The sequence below is a fragment of the Mandrillus leucophaeus genome, unplaced genomic scaffold, assembly GCF_000951045.1.
Source record: "Mandrillus leucophaeus isolate KB7577 unplaced genomic scaffold, Mleu.le_1.0 Scaffold283, whole genome shotgun sequence".
In the NCBI taxonomy this organism is placed as follows: domain Eukaryota; kingdom Metazoa; phylum Chordata; class Mammalia; order Primates; family Cercopithecidae; genus Mandrillus; species Mandrillus leucophaeus.
The window spans coordinates 685,340-704,501 of record NW_012102954.1 but is presented as its reverse complement, the minus strand read 5'-3'; the positions used below and the strand labels follow the sequence as shown (position 1 = coordinate 704,501).

The window sequence follows — 19,162 nt, the reverse complement described above, 5'->3', positions numbered from 1 at the left end:
ACCAGCCTGGGCAACATAGCATGACCCCATCCCTACACACACACACACACACACAAAAACACACACATGCACACACACACACACACACACACACACACACAAAAGCTCTTGCCAGAATTACAGCTGAAAGTTGCCCTCAGGTGCCTAGACCATCAGTCTTTCAATTAGATTCAGATTGAGATGCTTCCTGTTTTAAACAATGATTCCCTTTCTATCATGCCCAATAAGAAAAAAAATAAAAATTAAACAATACTGTCTGTAATCTCAGCTACCCAGGAGGCAGAAGCACAAGAATTGCTTGAACCCAGCAAGCAAAGGTTGCAGTGAGCTGAGATCGCGCCACTGCACTCCAGCCTGGACAACAGAGCAAGATTCTGTCTCGAAAACAAAACAATATGATTTCCTCCTCTAAGTCTTCCACAGACAAATGTTAAGAAATAGGTCCACCAGGAAAGAAGGAAGTAAGAATGTTTGACTAGATAGTCTTGGAAAAAATAGTTATACTTTCTTGCTTGTCTTCCTAACAGTTCTCCAAAGCTTCGTACCTTGGCCAGAGGCTTGTCCCCTGCGTACCTGAGGTTTGGTGGCACCAAGACAGACTTCCTAATTTTCGATCCCAAGAAGGAATCAACCTTTGAAGAGAGAAGTTACTGGCAATCTCAAGTCAACCAGGGTGAAAATTTTTAAGGATTAACTCTATATTTTAATTAACGTCAGTCTGTCATGAGAATGCTTTGAGAAAACTGTTATTTCTCACACCTAACAATTAATAAGAGATTAACTTCCTCTCCCCTCATCTGACCTTTGGAGGAACCTGAACAAAAGGAGGAGGCAGTGGGCAGGTTTCCTCAGCATGATGTTTGTCATCTTCAGTAAAAAAAAAAAAAAAAAAAAAAAAAAAAAAAAAAAAAAAGATGTCCTGGATATAACTGAGAGCTCATCGTACTGTAAATATTAATAGAACAGTGATTGTAGCTGAAGGACAGAGCTGCTTGGAGAGAGCAAGTGGGTAGAATTGCATCAAACTAAAGAGAGTATTTCTAGCTGAAGATACAACGATAGACTGAAGGATATTTATTCTAAAAATAGAATGTGGGTGAAAGAGATCCATGATCACCTGGGTGAGTTTAAATATTTGGACTTCTGGGCTCCAACGTTAGATTCTGATTTGAGCAAGTTTGTCAGGGGATTCTGATATTGAAAGTCTGTGGCCTTCACCTGAGAAACCTGCCCTAGGGAGCCATGAAAATTTGTCCTGTCTTTCAGAAGTGCTATCAGACATCAAATGGTAGTTAAATCATATCTTAACAATTACTAGGATGGGCGCAGTGGCTCACACCTGTAATCCAAACACTTTGGGAGGCTGAGGCAGGAGGATCACTTGAGCCCAGGAGTTCAAGACCAGCCTGGGAAACATAGAGAGACCCTGTCTCTCTTTTTCAATAATTTAAAAAGAAAAAAATACTGAACATATTGTATACACCATTGAATTATAATAACATGTATATAATGTATATATTCATTATGAGGAATATTTGAGTATTTCATATATTATATCTTTTCCTTCTGTTTATTTTCTCCAGTTACGAAGTATTTAGAGCAATTCATCAGTATTTGGGGCTAAATTGACAGAATAGTAATTAGAGAAAATAGAAAAATGACAGATGGGTTCTCCTTGAATACCAGGTTGGAATGTTTATGAGCTTGTGTTTTGTTTTGGGGGTGGTTTTTTTCAACAGAGTCCCACTCTGTTCCCCGGGCTGGAGTATAGTGGCACAATCATGGCTTACTGCAGCCTTGACCTCTTGGGCTGAAGCAGTCTTCCCACCTCAGCCTCCTGAGTAGCTGGGACCACAGGTGCATGCCACCACACCCGACTAATTTTTAAATTTTTTGTAGAGACAGTCTTTCTATGTGATCCAGGCTGATCTCAAACTCCTGCACTCAAGTGATCCTCCTGCCTTGGCCTCCCAAAGTGTTAGGCTTATAGGCATAGCCACCATACCTAACCTAGTTTCTGTTTAGACTTGACCCTTTCCCACCAGCCATGTGTGTCCACAAGATCTCATACGTTTAGACAGGAAACTGTTCTTTGCTCATCAGTTGTCTTCATCCTGTGTCTAGGAGGATGGTTGGTGGGGGAAACTGGGGTTATCCAAGTTCCTCTGAAACATCCTCTGTGAGCCCAGGGATGGATGAGGCATCAGCCACCAGCAAGTCAATGTGCAGCTTTCCAGAAAGGAAGTCATCGGTCAGTCAGCCGGCCCTGGCAGCCAGCACCCAGTGACCCTGCTGTCTTGTGATAAAGAAATTATCTGCCTGACAGGATGGGGTGAATTTTTCTTTTTTCTTTCTTTTTTTGAGACAGGGTCTGGCTCTGTCACCCAGGCTGGAGTGCAATGGTGGGATCTTGGCTCACTGCAGTCTCTGCCTCCCAGGCTCATGCCATCCTCCCACCTCAGTCTCCCGAGTAGCTGGGACCACAGGCACACACCACCACACCCAGCTAATTTTTTGTATTTTTAGTAGAGACAGGGTTTTACTATGTTTTCCAGGCTAGTCTCGAACTCCTGAGCTCAAGCTATCCATCCACCTCGGCCTCCCAAAGTGCTGGAATTACAGGTGTGAGCCACTGTACCTGGCCAGGGTGGATTTTTCTCAAGTGCACATGTTGTGGTCCCGGAAGTTTTGATGGTACCAAATTCAAAGGGAAAAAATGTCAACGGTTCCCACCCATCCTACCTCCCATGATGGCAAGAGGAAATCACCACACTGCAGATACAGTCCATGTAAAACAAATTGCTATGGATTTTGAAAGTGAACCTGAAGAGAACTGCACTGTGTTGTCTTCATTAGAGTTCTCTGGTAATGTCAAGCTTTTAAAATTTTTTTAGACAGAGTCTCGCTTTGTCGTCCAGTGTCACCCAGGCTGGAGTGCAGTGACGCGATCTTGGCTCACTGCAATCTCTGCCTCCTGGGTTCAAGCGATTCCCCTGCCTCAGCCTCCCGAGTAGCTGTATTTTAGTAGAGACGAGGTTTCACCATTTGGCCGGCTAGTCTCGAAATCATGACCTCAAGTGATTCACCCATCTCAACCTCCCAAAGTGCTGGGATTATAGGTGTGAACCACTGCGCCCGGCCAGTAATTTTAAGCTTCTGAGGAACCCTCTGAATTGTTAAATAACTTGGAGCTATGTCCAACATATCCATGTTCAGTGTGTGTTCAATATTTCTTAGGAAACCTGCCCTTGGTTGTTTTCTTTGTGGTGATTCATGAGCCGGCAAATTTGACACGTGTTACAGAATATATCTTTTCTCTGCTCTCCTACCTCATAACCAGAACTTAATTATCCTGCTTTAGTCACATAAATAGCAAACTAAATAAACACATGGGATTTCAGCCTGCTCACTGTGAAAACAGATCCTCTAAATGATCTCTCCCACTTGCAGATATTTGCAAATCTGGATCCATCCCTCCTGATGTGGAGGAGAAGTTACGGTCGGAATGGCCCTACCAGGAGCAAGTGCTACTCCGAGAACACTACCAGAAAAAGTTCAAGAACAGCACCTACTCGAGTAAGAAATGAAAGGCACCCTAGAGGTGTTCCAGCCCCAAAGATATTTGAATAGATTGGACTCGGGCACCGATCTAGCAAGTCCTACAGAAGTTGTATAAAGCTGAAAATACTGAAGCATTTCCCAAACAGGAAATCCTGAACTCAAAACTTATTTTGTTTTTTTTCTTCATCTGACATTGCCTAGTAGCCACAGAGTGAAAGATAAATCAATCATTCATGATCTAACAACGACCTTCACTGCTCTAAAAAACTAGGCAGTCAAGGAAAACATGAATATATTCCTTATGTAAAATTCAAATACAGACATATAAAGGGCAAAATGTGAACATCATTCATACCTTGCTGTCCGTCCCCCTCCCAGAAATAACCCCCACTATGCATTGGTTTAGAGCATTAGGCAGGAGGGCCCTGAGTCACTCCAGACAGCCTTGGCCACCAAGCAACATTCTCTTTTTGTTTCCTCTGTGGCTTCTGCAAACACAGAGCTAGCTCAGCTACCCATTAGTGTATTTTCAGTCACTAAAACAGTCTTCCAGTCTTCAAATTAGGATGACATTGTCACATGGGGCTTTAAAGCAAGTGAAACAAGCAATCCTTTTTTTTTTTTTTTTTTTGAGACAGAATCTCGCTCTTGTTGCCCAGCCTGGAGTGCAATGGCGCAATCTTGGCTTACTGCAACCTCTGACTCCCGGGTTCAAGAGATTCTCCTGCCTTAGCCTCCTATTCATTATGAAGAATATTTGATTATTCAGTTCCTGTAGGGTAAAGATATTACCCCCGATCATATTATTGATTATTGAGTAGCTGAGATTACAGGTGCCTGCCACTATGACAGGCTAATTTTTTCTATTTTTTAGTAGAGACAGGGTTTCACCATGTTGACCAGACTCCAGGCTGGTCTTGAACTCTTGACCTCAGGTGATCCACCCACCTTGGCCGCCCAAAATGCTGGGATTACAGGCATTAGCCACCGCACCTGGCCACAATCCTTTTTTAACCATGAAATATATTTTTATCTGAAGGTTCATGTTTATACCCAACTAAGGAATGATGTTGCCCCATATCTCAGTTAAAGAAATAACCTGCTCAGATACTTTAAACTGTTCTTTTGACTTTTGAAAATAAATTTTCTTGAAGTTACTGTACTTGTTTTGGTTAGTTAACATTATTCAAGTATAATAATAATTATACTTTAGTATATTTATATACTTACAAAGATAATAAATTATCCTTGTAAGATTTTGCTATGTACTACCTGGAGTTCAATGTATCAGATGGATTTCAAATTTATATACATTTTTTATGTATATGGTACAGAAAAAAAGGTGATCCATAAGAAATCAGAAAATAGCTCATATGCTAATAGCTAATGTTGTCCTCTAAAAAAACTTTTTTTTTTTTTTTTTTGCATTTTTAAGAGGGGGATCTACTGTGACACTTTAATAAGTATAATTAATTATTGAATGGAGTTTGGCATAAGGCAGGGCCATTTCAGACCCCATTAAAGGAATGACATGTACCACAGAACCACAGAAGTAAGGTCACATTTGTAGTAAATCATTCTCCTAGCTCTGCTAGGAGAAGACCCGGTTGTATTAGGTAATTAGTGGATTTGCTCTTAAAACACATGTCCCAGAAGATATAGGTAAGTCTTGGGAGGTCATATTAAACATTACACCAATTTATCTTAAATTTCTAAGACAGCTTTGCTACTTCACACGATCTTTCTGTTACCAAAATGGTAAGTTTCCAACTCCAAGACTTGGCTTTCATAGTTCCTACACCAGGGGAAATGCCTTCCTTTGCTAACTATGCAACTGGGTTAGTTAATGTAAGTCTGACTACCCTGTTGGCAATGCTAAAATATACAACAAATACAGAATTTTATTTGTATTTGTAAACATTTGATTTCCGGCTTGAAATTTTCAGTTTTCATGGGCACATCATGGAAACAGAAATCTGTGTTTAGTTTGGGCATCTACTCATTTCAGTGACAAATATTTTAGAAGCCAATAGGAGATTCCACACATTGTTGTGAACCTGTGGCTGAGGTTGATAATGGCTGAGTGACATGGGGACATACCACAAAGGAAGAGGTAGCAAAAGGCTGCAGAGATAAGGACATGCTCATTGCTTAGCTAGTGGCCTGCACCCTTAAAACAGGTGTCCCAGACTGGGTGCAGTGGCTCATGCCTGTAATCCCAACACTTTGGGAAGCTGAGGCGGGTGGATCACCTGAGGTCAGGAGTTCGAGAGCAGCCTGGCCAACATGGTGAAACCTCGGCTCTACTAAATATACAAAAATTAGCCAGGCATGGTGTTGGGTGCCCATAATCCCAGCTACTCAGGAGGCTGAGGCAGGAGAATCACTTGAATTCGGGAGGCAGAGGTTGCAGTGAGCTGAGATTGTGCCACTGCACTCCAGCCTGGGCGACAGAGTGAGACTCTGTCTCAAAAAAACAAAAACAAAAAACAAACAAAAACAATACAAAACAAAAAAGCAAAAAACAAAACAAAAAAACAAGTGTCCCAGAATATATAGTACGTTTTCTAACACAGGGCTTCTTGAATGGTGTGTTCCACTTAAGTAGAAGATGACAAAAACATTTGTCATGAGAATATAGACTCACATTTTAAACCTGTTTGAGCAGGAAAAGGAAGCAATGTTACAGATGTAATGCTGGGTGTGACTGCAGAAAGGATGACTCCCTTATTAAAGTAATCATCCTGAGTGAGCTAACTCTTTGTAGTTCTTCTTCTCCACCTGTTCCCCTCATCACCCCATTCTTCTGTTGCCTACACCCAGGCCTACACTGGATGCTGACATAGACTTACACGGTACAGTCCAAGGGAAAGAGTCTGCCATTTTTTTCAATGTCTCGTCTTGCTTATCTTCATTCCAAGGATCTCTCCACTCTTTATACAGTAAGAGATGAGAGTTTGGAAAAGTGTTGGGAATAAGATAAAGAATTGTAAGTTTTTAAATTGTTCTTCCTATTTTGGGGAAGGAGTAGGCTAGGTGGCTTTTTTTTTTTCTTCCGAGTAGATGTGGCCAGACATGGTGACTCATGCCTGTAATCCCAGCACTTTGGGAGGCCGAGGCAGGTGGATCACTTGAGGTCAGGAGTTCAAGACCAGCCTGGCCAACACAGTGAAACCCCGTCTCTACTGAAAATACAAAAACCAGCCAGGCTTGGTGGCATCCACCTGTAGTCCCAGCTACTCCAAAGGTGGAGGCAAGGAGAATCAGGAGGCAGAGGTTGCAGTGAGCCGAGATCGCGCCATTGCACTCCAGCCTGGGTGACAGAACGAGACTCTGTCACGGAAAAAAAAAAAAAAAGAAAAAAGAAAAGAAAAGGAAAGAAAAAAAAGAATGGATTTGAATGCAGTCGTCAATAGCCTCTATTCCAGGAGATGTTACAGTTTATTATGTTATAGGGGTTGTATAATAGAATTTCAAGCTATGTAAATTCCAAGCACATTTGGAAGAATGAAGAAATGGAGGAAGGGTAAAGTATGAGTGCAAGCATTCCAGGTTTTTTGAAAATGTTATAATCTTTGTACAGGGCTAGTACAAAGTGCTATTTAACTGTAAGGGTTTTTTGTGATTTACAGACAGTTTTCACATGTCTCATTTCAACCTTGGTTTTACAGGTAGGCATGTGATGGTGCTTGTCCCATATGGACAGGATCCATAGCTGAGGTTCCTGTCGGGTAAAGATATTACCCTCGATCATATTATAGTCTGTAAGTGGGAGAGCTATGCCTGGAGCTCAAGTCTTATGATTCCTGATCCAGGGCACTTTCTACAACATGATTTTGAAATATAAAAGCCTATAATATGTAAGGCTATTATAATGAAATATAAAAGCAGGTCACTCACTCCTTGTAACAGGCTCTAGTAATGGTACTACCGCCAAATGGCTGTGTGATATTGGGCAAAGACTTACCTTGTTTGGATTTCAGTTTCCTCCTAGAAAAATGAGGGTGGAGGTTAAGCACGGGCTGGTGATCCCAAAGCCTCCATACTGCCCAAAACTGTGGCTCTAAGATCCAGTAGAATTCTGGGTCACAGGACTCTAGGGAGCTTTTCAAACCCAAATGTCTGTCATTCCTTGATGGTAGGCAGCCGTTTATGGAAGTGGGTGACACAGCAAATACCAAAACACCTAAAGCAGCTTGCAAGAGTTGTTTCTGCCTAGTGGTCTTTACAGCTAATATTAAATAGTTAATTTTTTTTTTTGAGATGGAGTCTTGCTTCGTCACCCAGGCTACAATGCAGTGGTGTGATCTCAGCTCACTGCAACCTCTGCCTCCTGAGTTTGAGCAATTCTGTCTCAGCCTCCCAAGTAGCTGGGACTACAGGTGCATGCCACCACACCCAGATAATTTTTGTATTTTTAGTAGAGATGGGGTTTCACCATATTGGGCAGGCTGGTCTCGAACTCTTGACCTCAGGTGATCCACCTGCCTCAGCCTCCCGAAGTGCTGGGATTACAGGCGTGAGCCGTCGTGGCCAGTCTAAATAGCTAATATTTAATATTATACTATGTTATTCAGGCCAAAGACTTAAAAACAAAACAAAAACAAAGCCACTTTTAAGGAGAAAGGGTGTAAGTTTGCCAGATAGATAGAGGTCTTTTTTTTTTAAACTACAAAAGTTCAGGAATGAATTACTCTTTAACAAACGACTGTAGATATACATGAAAATTGGAAGGACGTATTATGCATATGATAATCAATTTAAAGATAACACTTAAAATTAAATTATTGCCACTCTCAAAATGTGATAATAGAACAGCTAATGGTTTAAAAAGCAGAGTACAGACGTTCCCAAACTTATGGTACCTTAATATCACAGAAAATTTTTTTACAGCATACCTAGGCCATAAAAAATACCTGTGTTTTGATTATTAAATTGTAAGGTCTACACCTTACAGTAGTAGGTCTTAATACTACACCTAATAGTAATAGGTCTTACGTTGTCCAGTAGATGTTGATGTTTTTCCCTTGCAAACTTAAAAGAGCCTATAGTGCCTCTGTGAATAGTATTGCCTGGTTAGAGTTGAATTTCAGATAAATAATTCTTTTCATTTTAATTATTTTTCTTTTCTTTCTTTTTTTTTTAAATTTTGAGACAAGGTCTCATTCTGTTGCCCAGGCTGGAGTGCAATGGCATGATCATGGCTCACTGCAGCCTTGACCTCCCTGAGCTCAGGTGATCCTCCCACCTCAGCCTCCCAAGTAGCTAGCTGGGACTACAGGTGCTTACCATCATGCTCAGCTAATTTTTGTACTTTTTGTAGAGATGTGGTTTTGCCATGTTGCCCAGGCTGGTCTTGAACTCCTGGGCTCAATGATCCACCCGCCTCGACCTCCCAAAGTGCTAGGATGACAGGCATGAGCCACTGCACCTGGCCCCTGTGTTAAGTATTTCTTAACGGTTACATAGGACATACACTAAAAATTATGTATTGCTTATCTGAAGTTCAAGTTTAGGTGCCCTGCACTTTTAGCTGCTAAATCCTGCCACTGTACCCATGCATTCACTGGTGCTCCCCAACTTGCCTTGCACAGAGTTTGGAAACCACAGTCCTATAACTCTAGGCCAATTTTTTAATGTAAAATTTGATTCACTTTAAATTAATAAATCATATACAGGGATTTAAAATTGTTCTAAATATAATGAAAATTATTAAAATATTTTAAAACTTATGACTAGAGATATTTAGATTACAAAGAGTGGGGTTTATGCTAACTAATGACAGTCTGGCCATGCATATGGAGCACTGAGCTATAAATTATGGCTTCCCCAATTCTCCTGATATCACTTGAACAAAACCTAAGTGTCAGACCAGAGCTTCTGGTCTCTTCCATGGGACTTCATTCAACAGCTGGAGCAAATGAAGTGAGATTGATTTTTTAAAATTTGTCCAATTTTGTTGTCTCATAAACATAATTATAATCATTTGTTAGAATTAGAATTTCTTCAGTTTAACAACAGAAATAGGTATTCATTACGAAAAGCACATCTGGAGGCCTTCCTCATCGTGGTGCCAATCTAACCATTAAATTGTGACATTTTTCTTTTAGGAAGCTCTGTAGATATGCTGTATACTTTTGCAAATTGCTCAGGACTGGACTTGATCTTTGGCCTAAATGCATTATTAAGAACAGCAGATTTGCAGTGGAACAGTTCTAATGCTCAGTTGCTCCTGGACTACTGCTCTTCCAAGAGGTATAACGTGTCTTGGGAACTAGGCAATGGTAAGTACCCCAGGGAACAATTCATTAATAAGGAGATTCCCCACTAGCATTATTTCTTATGACATTCTTTTTAATATTAGCAAATAGACTTCTGCCTGGGCACATTCTTGCAAGTGCTCAACAATGCAACTTTTGGAAGTGCATATGGCAGAAAACTCCTACTGTATCTATTCCAGAACCTATTATTGCCAATCCCAGTTTATGTTACATTTGAGGTGAGAACCAGCTGGAGTCAGCAACCTTCCCAGCTCCTAAATTCCCTTGAGATTTTCAGAATCACTTAACCCTATTTTGCTTGGCAGACTGGACTCAGCAAAACTGGGAAGTCAGCAGTTTGTTTTATCCATCCCTTCTTTCCTCAGTTTCTCAAACGTGTCAGCTAATCTCAGTAACCCCATTGCAACCTTCGTTTCTGGACCCAGTGGTCTACAACCTGCCCGTATAGAATCCTACGTGGGTCAAGCTCCTGATTGTCTTCACTCTTTTTTTGTAAAGAACTTGTAAATTTTAACTATAAGTCTTCATGATTCGCCACATGTATTCAAAACATAGAGTGCTTTTTCCACATATCAGCCAATGGAAATGAGGATTAAATGGGAGATGAAATGTAGTAATAGGGTAAGCACATGTCTTCCTGCTCAAACTTTTTTTTTTTTTTCTTTTTCCAGACAAGATCTGGCTCTGTTACCCAGACTGGAGTGCAGTGGTGTGTTCATAGCTCACTGTAATCTCCAACTCCTGGGCTCATGCAGTCTCTCACACCTCAGTCCCTGATTAGCTAGGACTACACTATGCCTAGCCAATTTTTTCTTTTTCTTTTGTCTGGTTGTGTTGTCCAGGCTGGTCTCAATCTCCTGGCCTCAAGTAATCCTCCTGCCTCAGACTCCTAAAGTGCTGGGATTATAGGCATTAGCCACTGTGCCCTGTCTCAAACCTTTTTTTCCCAAAGTAAATGAAGTTATTAGATATGGAATACAGGCTAGTTCCCAGATATCCATATCCATTGGTTTATTACCCTCATTATTAACTTCAAATTGTTTAATAGCCCCTCATATCTCCGTTATACAGTTAAATTTTTTGTTTTGTTTTTCTGGAGTATCTTATTTATAACTACGAGTTTTACTTTACTTATTTATTTTATTTTTTGAGACAGAGCCTTGCTCTGTCACTCAGGCTGGAGTACAGTTGCATGATCACGGCTCACTATGGCCTCGACCTTCTGGGCTCAAGTGATCCTCTCCCTCAGCCTCCCAAGCTGGATCTACAGGGTGCACCACCACCATCCAGCTAATTTTTTTTCCTTCCATGGAACAGGATTTTTTACTGTGTTACCCAGACTGGTCTCAAACTCCTGACCTCAGGGGATCCTCCCATCTCAGCCTCCCAAAATGCTGGGATTACGGGCATGAACCGTAACGCCAGACCTGGTTTTACTTTTCTTGACTTTGAATTACAAGTTTTTGTAATGTGGAAAATGTTTTGTTGCTTTTATATACTGCTGTATGTTTGCTTTTTAATACATTTCTCGATATATATATTTTGAGAATTGCTATCTTTCAGAACCTAACAGTTTCCTTAAGAAGGCTGATATTTTCATCAATGGGTCGCAGTTAGGAGAAGATTTTATTCAATTGCATAAACTTCTAAGAAAGTCAACCTTCAAAAATGCAAAACTCTATGGTCCTGACGTTGGTCAGCCTCGAAGAAAGACTGCTGAGATGCTGAAGAGGTAGGAACTAGAGGATGCAGAATCACTTTACTTTTCTTCTTTTTTCTTTTGAGACAGAGTCTTGCTCTGTCACCCAGACTGGAGTGCAGTGGTACAATCATGGCTCACTGCAACCTTGACCTCCCAGGCTCAAGCAATCCTCCCATCTCAGCCCCACAAATAGCTGGGATTACAGGTGCACACCACCACACCTGGCTACTTTAAAAAATTTTTTTTGTAGAGATGGGGTCTCCCTATGTTGCCCAGGCTGGTCTCTTGAATTCCTGTGCTCAAGCTATCCACCCACCTCAGCCTCCCAGAGTGCCAGGATTACAGGCATGAGCCACCACACCCAGCCACCACTTTTCTTAAAAAAAAAAAAAAAATCTGATAGACAATCCTCAATAGTCCACATGTTATTAAACAATTTGCTGCCTGCATACATGATTTACCAAAAGAGGAAATTTTGACAGGTTCAGAATATCAAGGGATCTGAGGCAAATGGCACCTATGATAAAATTTGCTATCAAAATTAGGAAGTTTGTGTTTACCTCATCCTAAAGCAGTAACCAGCCCATTTCTAGGGAATAAAACTCTCATGCGTATATTGTGCATATATATGTATTATCATATGATGACTGAGTGATACTAAATTTTTTTTTTCTAGCTTCCTGAAGGCTGGTGGAGAAGTAATTGATTCAGTTACATGGCATCAGTAAGTATGTCTCCTATTCTTAATACTAGGAAAGTAAGGCTAGCTTTATTTATTATCTAGTATTCAAAAAGTTAGTTCCATTTAACTGCCAATTGACTGCAGTTCAAATAGGAAACAAATAGTCAAATAGTGTCTCAAGTAGCACTGTGCTCCAATTTTAATATTAATAAAACGAAAATTTAAAGTTATTTTAAATAATGTAGTAATTTCTATAAAGATCACTTTATACAGAAGAACAGTGCCAATTAACCCGTGGAACATATAAGTAGCTAACACCAATTGCTTGCCAAAGAACCAGTAATCCAGGAGTACATGTACTTGCCACTGTGTTTTTTCAAGACAGAGTAACTGATTTCTAGTTACTTGCATAGAATGGATTCCTCCTCATAACCCCCTTCCATCTTTGTCTTTCCCTAGTAGAACTTCTACCTTTTTTAGTAACAGGTGAGCGGGAGAGGTAAGAAGAAGAATAAGGTCAGCAATTAGCTTAAAAGCAGAAAATAAAGTTTGTTATTTTTTTCTGAATATTTTCTGTATAATTTAGCTACTATTTGAATGGACGAACTGCTACCGAAGAAGATTTTCTAAATCCTGATGTATTGGACATTTTTATTTCATCTGTGCAAAAAGTTTTCCAGGTAATAGTCTTTTTAACATTTTTAATGTAAAACCAGAATCCTTATTTTATAGGCTAGCTAGTTCTAAATTCTATAGGTATGTATATTTACATGTTTTTCTAATTTTAGAGAACAAGTATTATGACTTATCCACTGTTAGTTTCCCCCTTAGCATTGGGTCTTACCCCATGTGTGTGATTAGAAACTTGAAATATTTCCAATAGCCTTTAGTAGAATTAACTCTCATAGATGATAAGAATGGGTTGGTTCACTTCATATTCCTTCCACAGCCTACTACTTCAGTAAAAGAAAATTTCCCATTAAATGACTGTGGACATATTTTATAACCATATAGGATGGGTAGGTCTAGGAATACAAAGTTTTGAATGTTGTTAATCTTCAACACCACAGTTGAAGCCACAGATCAGCTTTTTTGCAATTACCATGAATACTTTTCTGTTCTATAGGTGGTTGAGAGCACCAGGCCTGGCAAGAAGGTCTGGTTAGGAGAAACAAGCTCTGCATATGGAGGCGGAGCGCCCTTGCTATCCGACACCTTTGCAGCTGGCTTTATGTGAGTGAAGCAGCGCTGGCCTTAGGGGTCAGAGTGCAGCTCTTCTCCATCCTTCTATTCCGCTGAAATAGTTCCCCAGCCAAAAAGCAGATCAAAGACCGTTTCAGTGACTGAGCCCCAAAATTCATGCCAGATTTTGCAAGAAAATGATTTACTAAAGCTTGATGGACATCTTTGACAAGTGTCCTAAATCAATCACTATAAGGATAAATTGTTTTAGAAATTTTGTCCTTTAATTATGGCCCATAAATATGTCAAGTAGTCCTTCCTCTAAAGAAGTACGTTGTAAAATAATGCATATAGCCAGATACAGTATTTTCCTGTAATCCCAACACTTTGGGAGGCCAAGGTGGGAGGACTGCTTGAGCCCAGGAGTTTGAGGCTGCAGTGAGTTATGATGGTGCCACTGCATTCTAGCCTGGGCAACAGAGTGAGACCCTGTCTTTTTTTTTTTTCCCTCTGTCACCCAGGTTGGAGGGCAGTGTCATGATCTCACCTCACTGCAACCTCTGCCTCTCGGGTTCAAGCGATTCTCCTGCCTCAGCATCCTGAGTAGCTGGGACTACATACAGAATTATCACCGCACTGGGCTAATTTTTATATTTTTAGTAGAAACGGGATTTTGCCATGTTGCCCAGGCTGGTCTGAAACCCCTGAGCTCAAGTGATCTGCCCACCTCAGCCTTCCAAAGTGCTGGGATTACAGACATGAGCCACCACGCCTGGCCACACCCTGTCTCTTAAAAAAAAAATGCAAGTTAGAGCATATTACAGCTTTGTCTCTCAGGAGGATACTTAGTGTATGTAGCTATAATTCATAGATTCCCAAGAAATTTAGAGCCTAAAATATGAGGTCCCACCAGAGGGGCTATCATTGAATTTAAAGATTTATTAAATCATCTCATTATCCAACACGACAAACTTGATTGCTTTAAAATACTGGTTTAGTTACATTTAGTAACTCTGTTAGTGCTTTTAGTCTGTAGTGCTATATCCTCACATTGAGATTTGTTTCTCGGCTGGGCGAGGTGGCTCATGTCTGTAATCCCAGCACTTTGGGAGGTCGAGGCGGGCGGATCACAAGGTCAGGAGTTCGAGACCATCTTGGCTAACATGGTGAAACCCCATCTCTACTAAAAATACAAAAAATTAGCCAGGCGTGGCGGCGTGCACCTGTAGTCCCAGCTACTCAGAAGGTTGAGGCAGGAGAATGGTGTGAACCCGGTGAGCCGAGATTGTGCCACTGCACTCCAGCCTGAGAGACAGAGCGAGACTCCGTCCCCCTCCCAAAAAAAAAAAAAAAGCGAGATTTGTTTCTGTTTTCTCTTCCATCTTCATTCTTTTTTCTCTCATCCTCATTCTTATAAGCCTAGAATAAACCGCAAATCCTTTATGCCCATGGAAGCATGAGGAATAAAGAATGGAGATGTTTGTTTTGCCATTAACTAAAGATCTGGGGTGTCGGGGAGAGGGGGATAGAGAAGGAGAAGTGGAAAGAGGTGGCCATAATAGCTTAGGTGCAATTCTGCTTATTTTACGTTTTACCCTTGCTGACGGCAACTTTTTCTTCAGCCCTCACACATTGTTTGTGCAGGGACCTCATAGGACCAGGAATTGTCTATAGGGGTGGGAGTGTGTCTACTTTGCTTTGTGGAAGTTGTCTCACCCTGAAAGGGATACCTCTAGCATGGTAATAGTCTTCTCGGATTTGTTATCGTATGGAAAGATGTAAAGGGAGGGATTCTGCTGCTGCTGCTGCTGCTGCTGCTGCTGCTGCTGCTGCTGTTGCTGCATGCAGTCGCCATTTCATTTAAATGACTTATTTATAATTGATGACACTTTTCTGGCTTCCTGATAATTCCTCCCTCAAAGATGAATAAATCAGAACCAGACATGATGGCACACACCTGTGGTCCTGTAATCGCCCAACGGATTCACCTTGCCTGCTGTCTAAATAGAGTCGATTATCAAGACAGGAATTGCCATGGAGAAAGAGTAATTTATGCAGAGCCAGCTGTGCAGGAGACCAGAGTTTTACTAGTACTCAAATCAGTCTCCCCGAACATTTGAGGATCAGAGTTTTTAAGGATAATTTGGCGGGTAGGGGCTTAGGAAGTGGAGAGTGCTGATTGGTCAGGTTGACGATAGAATCATAGGGAGTGGAAGTGAGGTTTTCTTGCTGTCTTCTGTTCCTGGATGGGATGGCAGAACTGGTTGGGCCAGATTACCGGTCTGGGTGGTCTCAACTGATCCATCCAGTTCAGGGTCTGCGAGATATTTCAAGTGCTGATCTTAGGTTTTTACAACAGTGACGTTATCCCCAGGAACAATTTGGGGAGGTTCACACTCTTGGAGCCACCGTAATCTCTAATGTTGTAGCTAATTTGTTAGTCCTGCAAAGGTAGACTGGTCCCCAGGCAAGAAGGGGGTCTTTTCAGAAAAGGGCTATTATCAATTTTGTTTCAGAGTCAAACCATGAACTGAATTTCTTCCCAAAGTTAGTTCAGCCTACACCCAGGAATGAACAAGGACAGCTGAAAGGTCAGAAGCAAGATGGAGTCAATTAGGTCTGATCTCTTTCACTGTCAGAATTTCCTCAGTTACAATTTCTGCAAAGGCGGTTTCAGTCTCAGCTACTTGGGAGGCTGAGACAGGAGGATCACTGGAGCCCAGGAGTTTGAGGTTGCAGAGAGCTATGATCACGCCACTGCACTCCAGCCTGGGCAATGGAGTGAGACCCTGTCTCTAAATAAATAAATAAATAAATAAATAAATAAATAAATAAAATCAAGATGGTGTGCAATTAGAATTGAGCAATTTTGTTTCCAAACCTGAAGAAAGCTTGGTCTCGCTCTGTCCCAGGTGGCTGGATAAATTGGGCCTGTCAGCCCGAATGGGAATAGAAGTGGTGATGAGGCAAGTATTCTTTGGAGCCGGAAACTACCATTTAGTGGATGAAAACTTTGATCCTTTACCTGTAAGTGACCATTATTTTCCTAATTCTAGTAGAGCAGATTAAAGTCAACTCAGGACCCCTGGTGTTAACCTCTTATGAATAGTCAATCCTCTCAGTAACTAGCCAAATCATGAGATGATGAATTAGAAGGAGCCTTAGATATCAACCAATCTAATATTTTTTGTGTGTGTTTGAAGGGAAGAAATCAAGAGCTAGGAATAACTTTTTAAATGTAAGCCATTTGTGGTATAGTGTGGATTTTGTTTAAAAGGGGATAATTTGAAATTTTATGACTCATTATATAAGATAAAACAAGTTGGATTTTTAAATATTTTACAAAGTAAATCAAAGTTATAATTGCCTACAGTAATGCAAAGCTTCAAAACATTTTTTGTTATGAAATTGTGATTTATTTAACCTTAAAATGAGCCAGTACCATGTGCTTAAAAATCTCATGCTAAGAATTTACTATTTTGTTAATAATCTTCAAGATATTTATGAATAAAGTCTCATGTCTAATCCTTCCTCCAACCTCATCTGGTGCTAAATCAGGAAATGTTTCTTCCCAAAAAGCCTCGTGGAAGATCTGTATGTCTAAATATATGTCAGGGATAATACAGATGTAGCCCTGAGAAGCATGACCTTGATTTTTATAGTCTAAAATGTCATTTGCAGATATCTATTTTCTAAGAATAATTCCTAAAATAATTATTTGAATGTTGTAGGAAAGCTAAGAAATTTTACAGAGAGCCTATGTGAAAATATAAACTAGGCTTTTGTGGTTTGTGGATAGACTTCCCAACAAAATTGCTTTTTATCTATAGTGGCCCAAGCTTGTGGAACATATTACTCAGCCTTTTTTAGAAAATTCTTCGAAAAGTGACCTTGCAAAATGGAATTTATCTTTCCCCAAGTATATTCTGTCATCTATAGAGTTAAACTAAGCATAGTAATTTCACTAGACAAACATTCAAAATCTACTCCTCACCTTTTTATCTCATCTAAATTTTCCCAGGGCCCAGACATAAACCTTTGCCTTACAAACTCTTTGTATATACACTAAATATGCTTCTCCTTCAAGGTTCTCAATCAGCTAGAAAAAGGTGCAAGAGTAAATGGTACCCTTGACACTTGTAGATCCAAGGGGATTCGGCTTAAACTCACTCTACATGTCTGTGAATTTATTTTATTTGCATGACAGTCCTGTGGGATGGCAAGGCAGGTATCTTGGGTCCATTTTTTAGATAAGGAAGTTCAAATTAAGAAGAGGTTACATGATTTACAGGAAGCCACACTGTAGTCCTACGTTACTCTTAAAACTCCCATTCAAATCTTGCCTCTGAGGCCCGCACACTTTCTACCCTACCAGTCATTGACCCATGCGTATGTCTCCTTTGAAAACATTGATTCCACTCTTGTCTCCAGTGAAAAAATGGAATTTAAGCAGAGAAACGAAAGCCATTTGTCTTGTTAAGTCTACTTTCCCTTTACTTTCAAGAAGGAAAGTTGGGGTACATGTTGAATGATGATTTATGTATTTATTTATTTATTATTTTTAAAATTGAGACAAAGTCTCACTGTATTACGCAGGCTGGTCTTGAATTCCTGGGCTAAAGTGATCCTCCCACCTCAGTCTCCCAGTGTTGGGATTACAGGCATGAACCATTGTGCCTGCCACCGATCCGTGGTTTTTTAAGAAAAACTTTTACTGTAGAAAATTTTAATCATATACAAAATACAGAGGAAAGTATATGAACCCATTTTAGGAGACTAGAATATGCCACCCCAGAATATGCCACTTTGGCATAAGGATTATTTTGAGCTGAAGGCAACTGGGAAGAAACACATAGAAGAAAAGTTCTGTGTCCTCTTCCATTTGCCTAAAAGCAGGACATAAAATTTAAAAGTCCCCCTCCTTCCCTTTCTACCAGGAAAAACAAGAGTTAATCACTGAAGATAACTTCAGACCCTTATCACTCTAAAGATGGCACTAGAAGAAACTATATTACATACTCATTTATTTTCCTTCCCACAACTTGCCACCCCTAGAGACTCAAAATCCTTTTCCTTTGTCATGTCTCTTGTCCAAAAATGTATTGTTCTTTCTTAAAGATGCTATATAAGCTGGAGTTCTAAGCCACCTTTTTGAAAATTACTTGTTCTGTATATATATACATACAGAAAATATATTTTCTGTAATATTTTCTGTATGTATATATATACACACACGTATATATATATAAAATATATATACATATATTTCTCTATTTATATATACATGTATATATAAAATACACATGTTAATACACTTATGTTTGTTTTTCTCCTGTTTTCTGTCTTGTTACAGAGATCCATCCCAACTAAGAACTAACAGTAGAAGGAAAATTATATTTTCCTCCTGCATACTTTGATCTTGTTTGATCCATAATCCTTCCCACTTTTCACCTGCTACCTATTAGATTACTTTGAAGCAAATTTCAGATATATTACTTTATCTATATATATTTCAGTGTGTGCTAGGTGTGGTGTTCACACCTGTAATCCCAACATTTTGGGAAGCTGAGGCAGGAGGATCACTTGAGCCCAGGAGTTCAAGACCAGCTTTGGCAACAAAGTGAGACCCCCTCGTCTCTATGAAAAATCAAAAAGTTATCTGGGCATGGTGGCACATGCCTGTGGTCCCAGCTACATGAGAGGCTGAGGCAGGAGGATTGCTTGAGCCCAGGAGGTTGAGGCTGCAGTGAGCTG

The 19,162-nt window shown here is 40.3% G+C and overlaps 1 protein-coding gene and 1 long non-coding RNA gene across 4 annotated transcripts in view; one reads left to right on the top strand and one right to left on the bottom strand.

Moving 5' to 3' along the window:
* HPSE (heparanase) overlaps positions 1-19,162 on the top strand; it is a 44,200-nt gene that overhangs the window by 12,669 nt on the left and 12,369 nt on the right. The window contains exons 2-9 of one of the 3 annotated variants that reach the window (XM_011985432.1): positions 528-673; positions 3,451-3,576; positions 9,672-9,845; positions 11,406-11,574; positions 12,221-12,268; positions 12,813-12,906; positions 13,353-13,459; positions 16,321-16,435. In XM_011985432.1, the coding sequence (XP_011840822.1) occupies positions 528-673; positions 3,451-3,576; positions 9,672-9,845; positions 11,406-11,574; positions 12,221-12,268; positions 12,813-12,906; positions 13,353-13,459; positions 16,321-16,435 (979 nt within the window). The remainder of the gene's footprint in view (positions 1-527; positions 674-3,450; positions 3,577-9,671; positions 9,846-11,405; positions 11,575-12,220; positions 12,269-12,812; positions 12,907-13,352; positions 13,460-16,320; positions 16,436-19,162) is intronic. The other 2 variants (XM_011985433.1, XM_011985434.1) reach the window with 2 other exon arrangements.
* LOC105543473 lies at positions 5,438-10,210 on the bottom strand. Its single transcript, XR_001006624.1, has 3 exons — positions 10,131-10,210; positions 8,979-8,999; positions 5,438-5,795 (listed from the first exon to the last, which is right to left on the bottom strand). It is a non-coding gene; the product is annotated as an uncharacterized LOC105543473 (long non-coding RNA).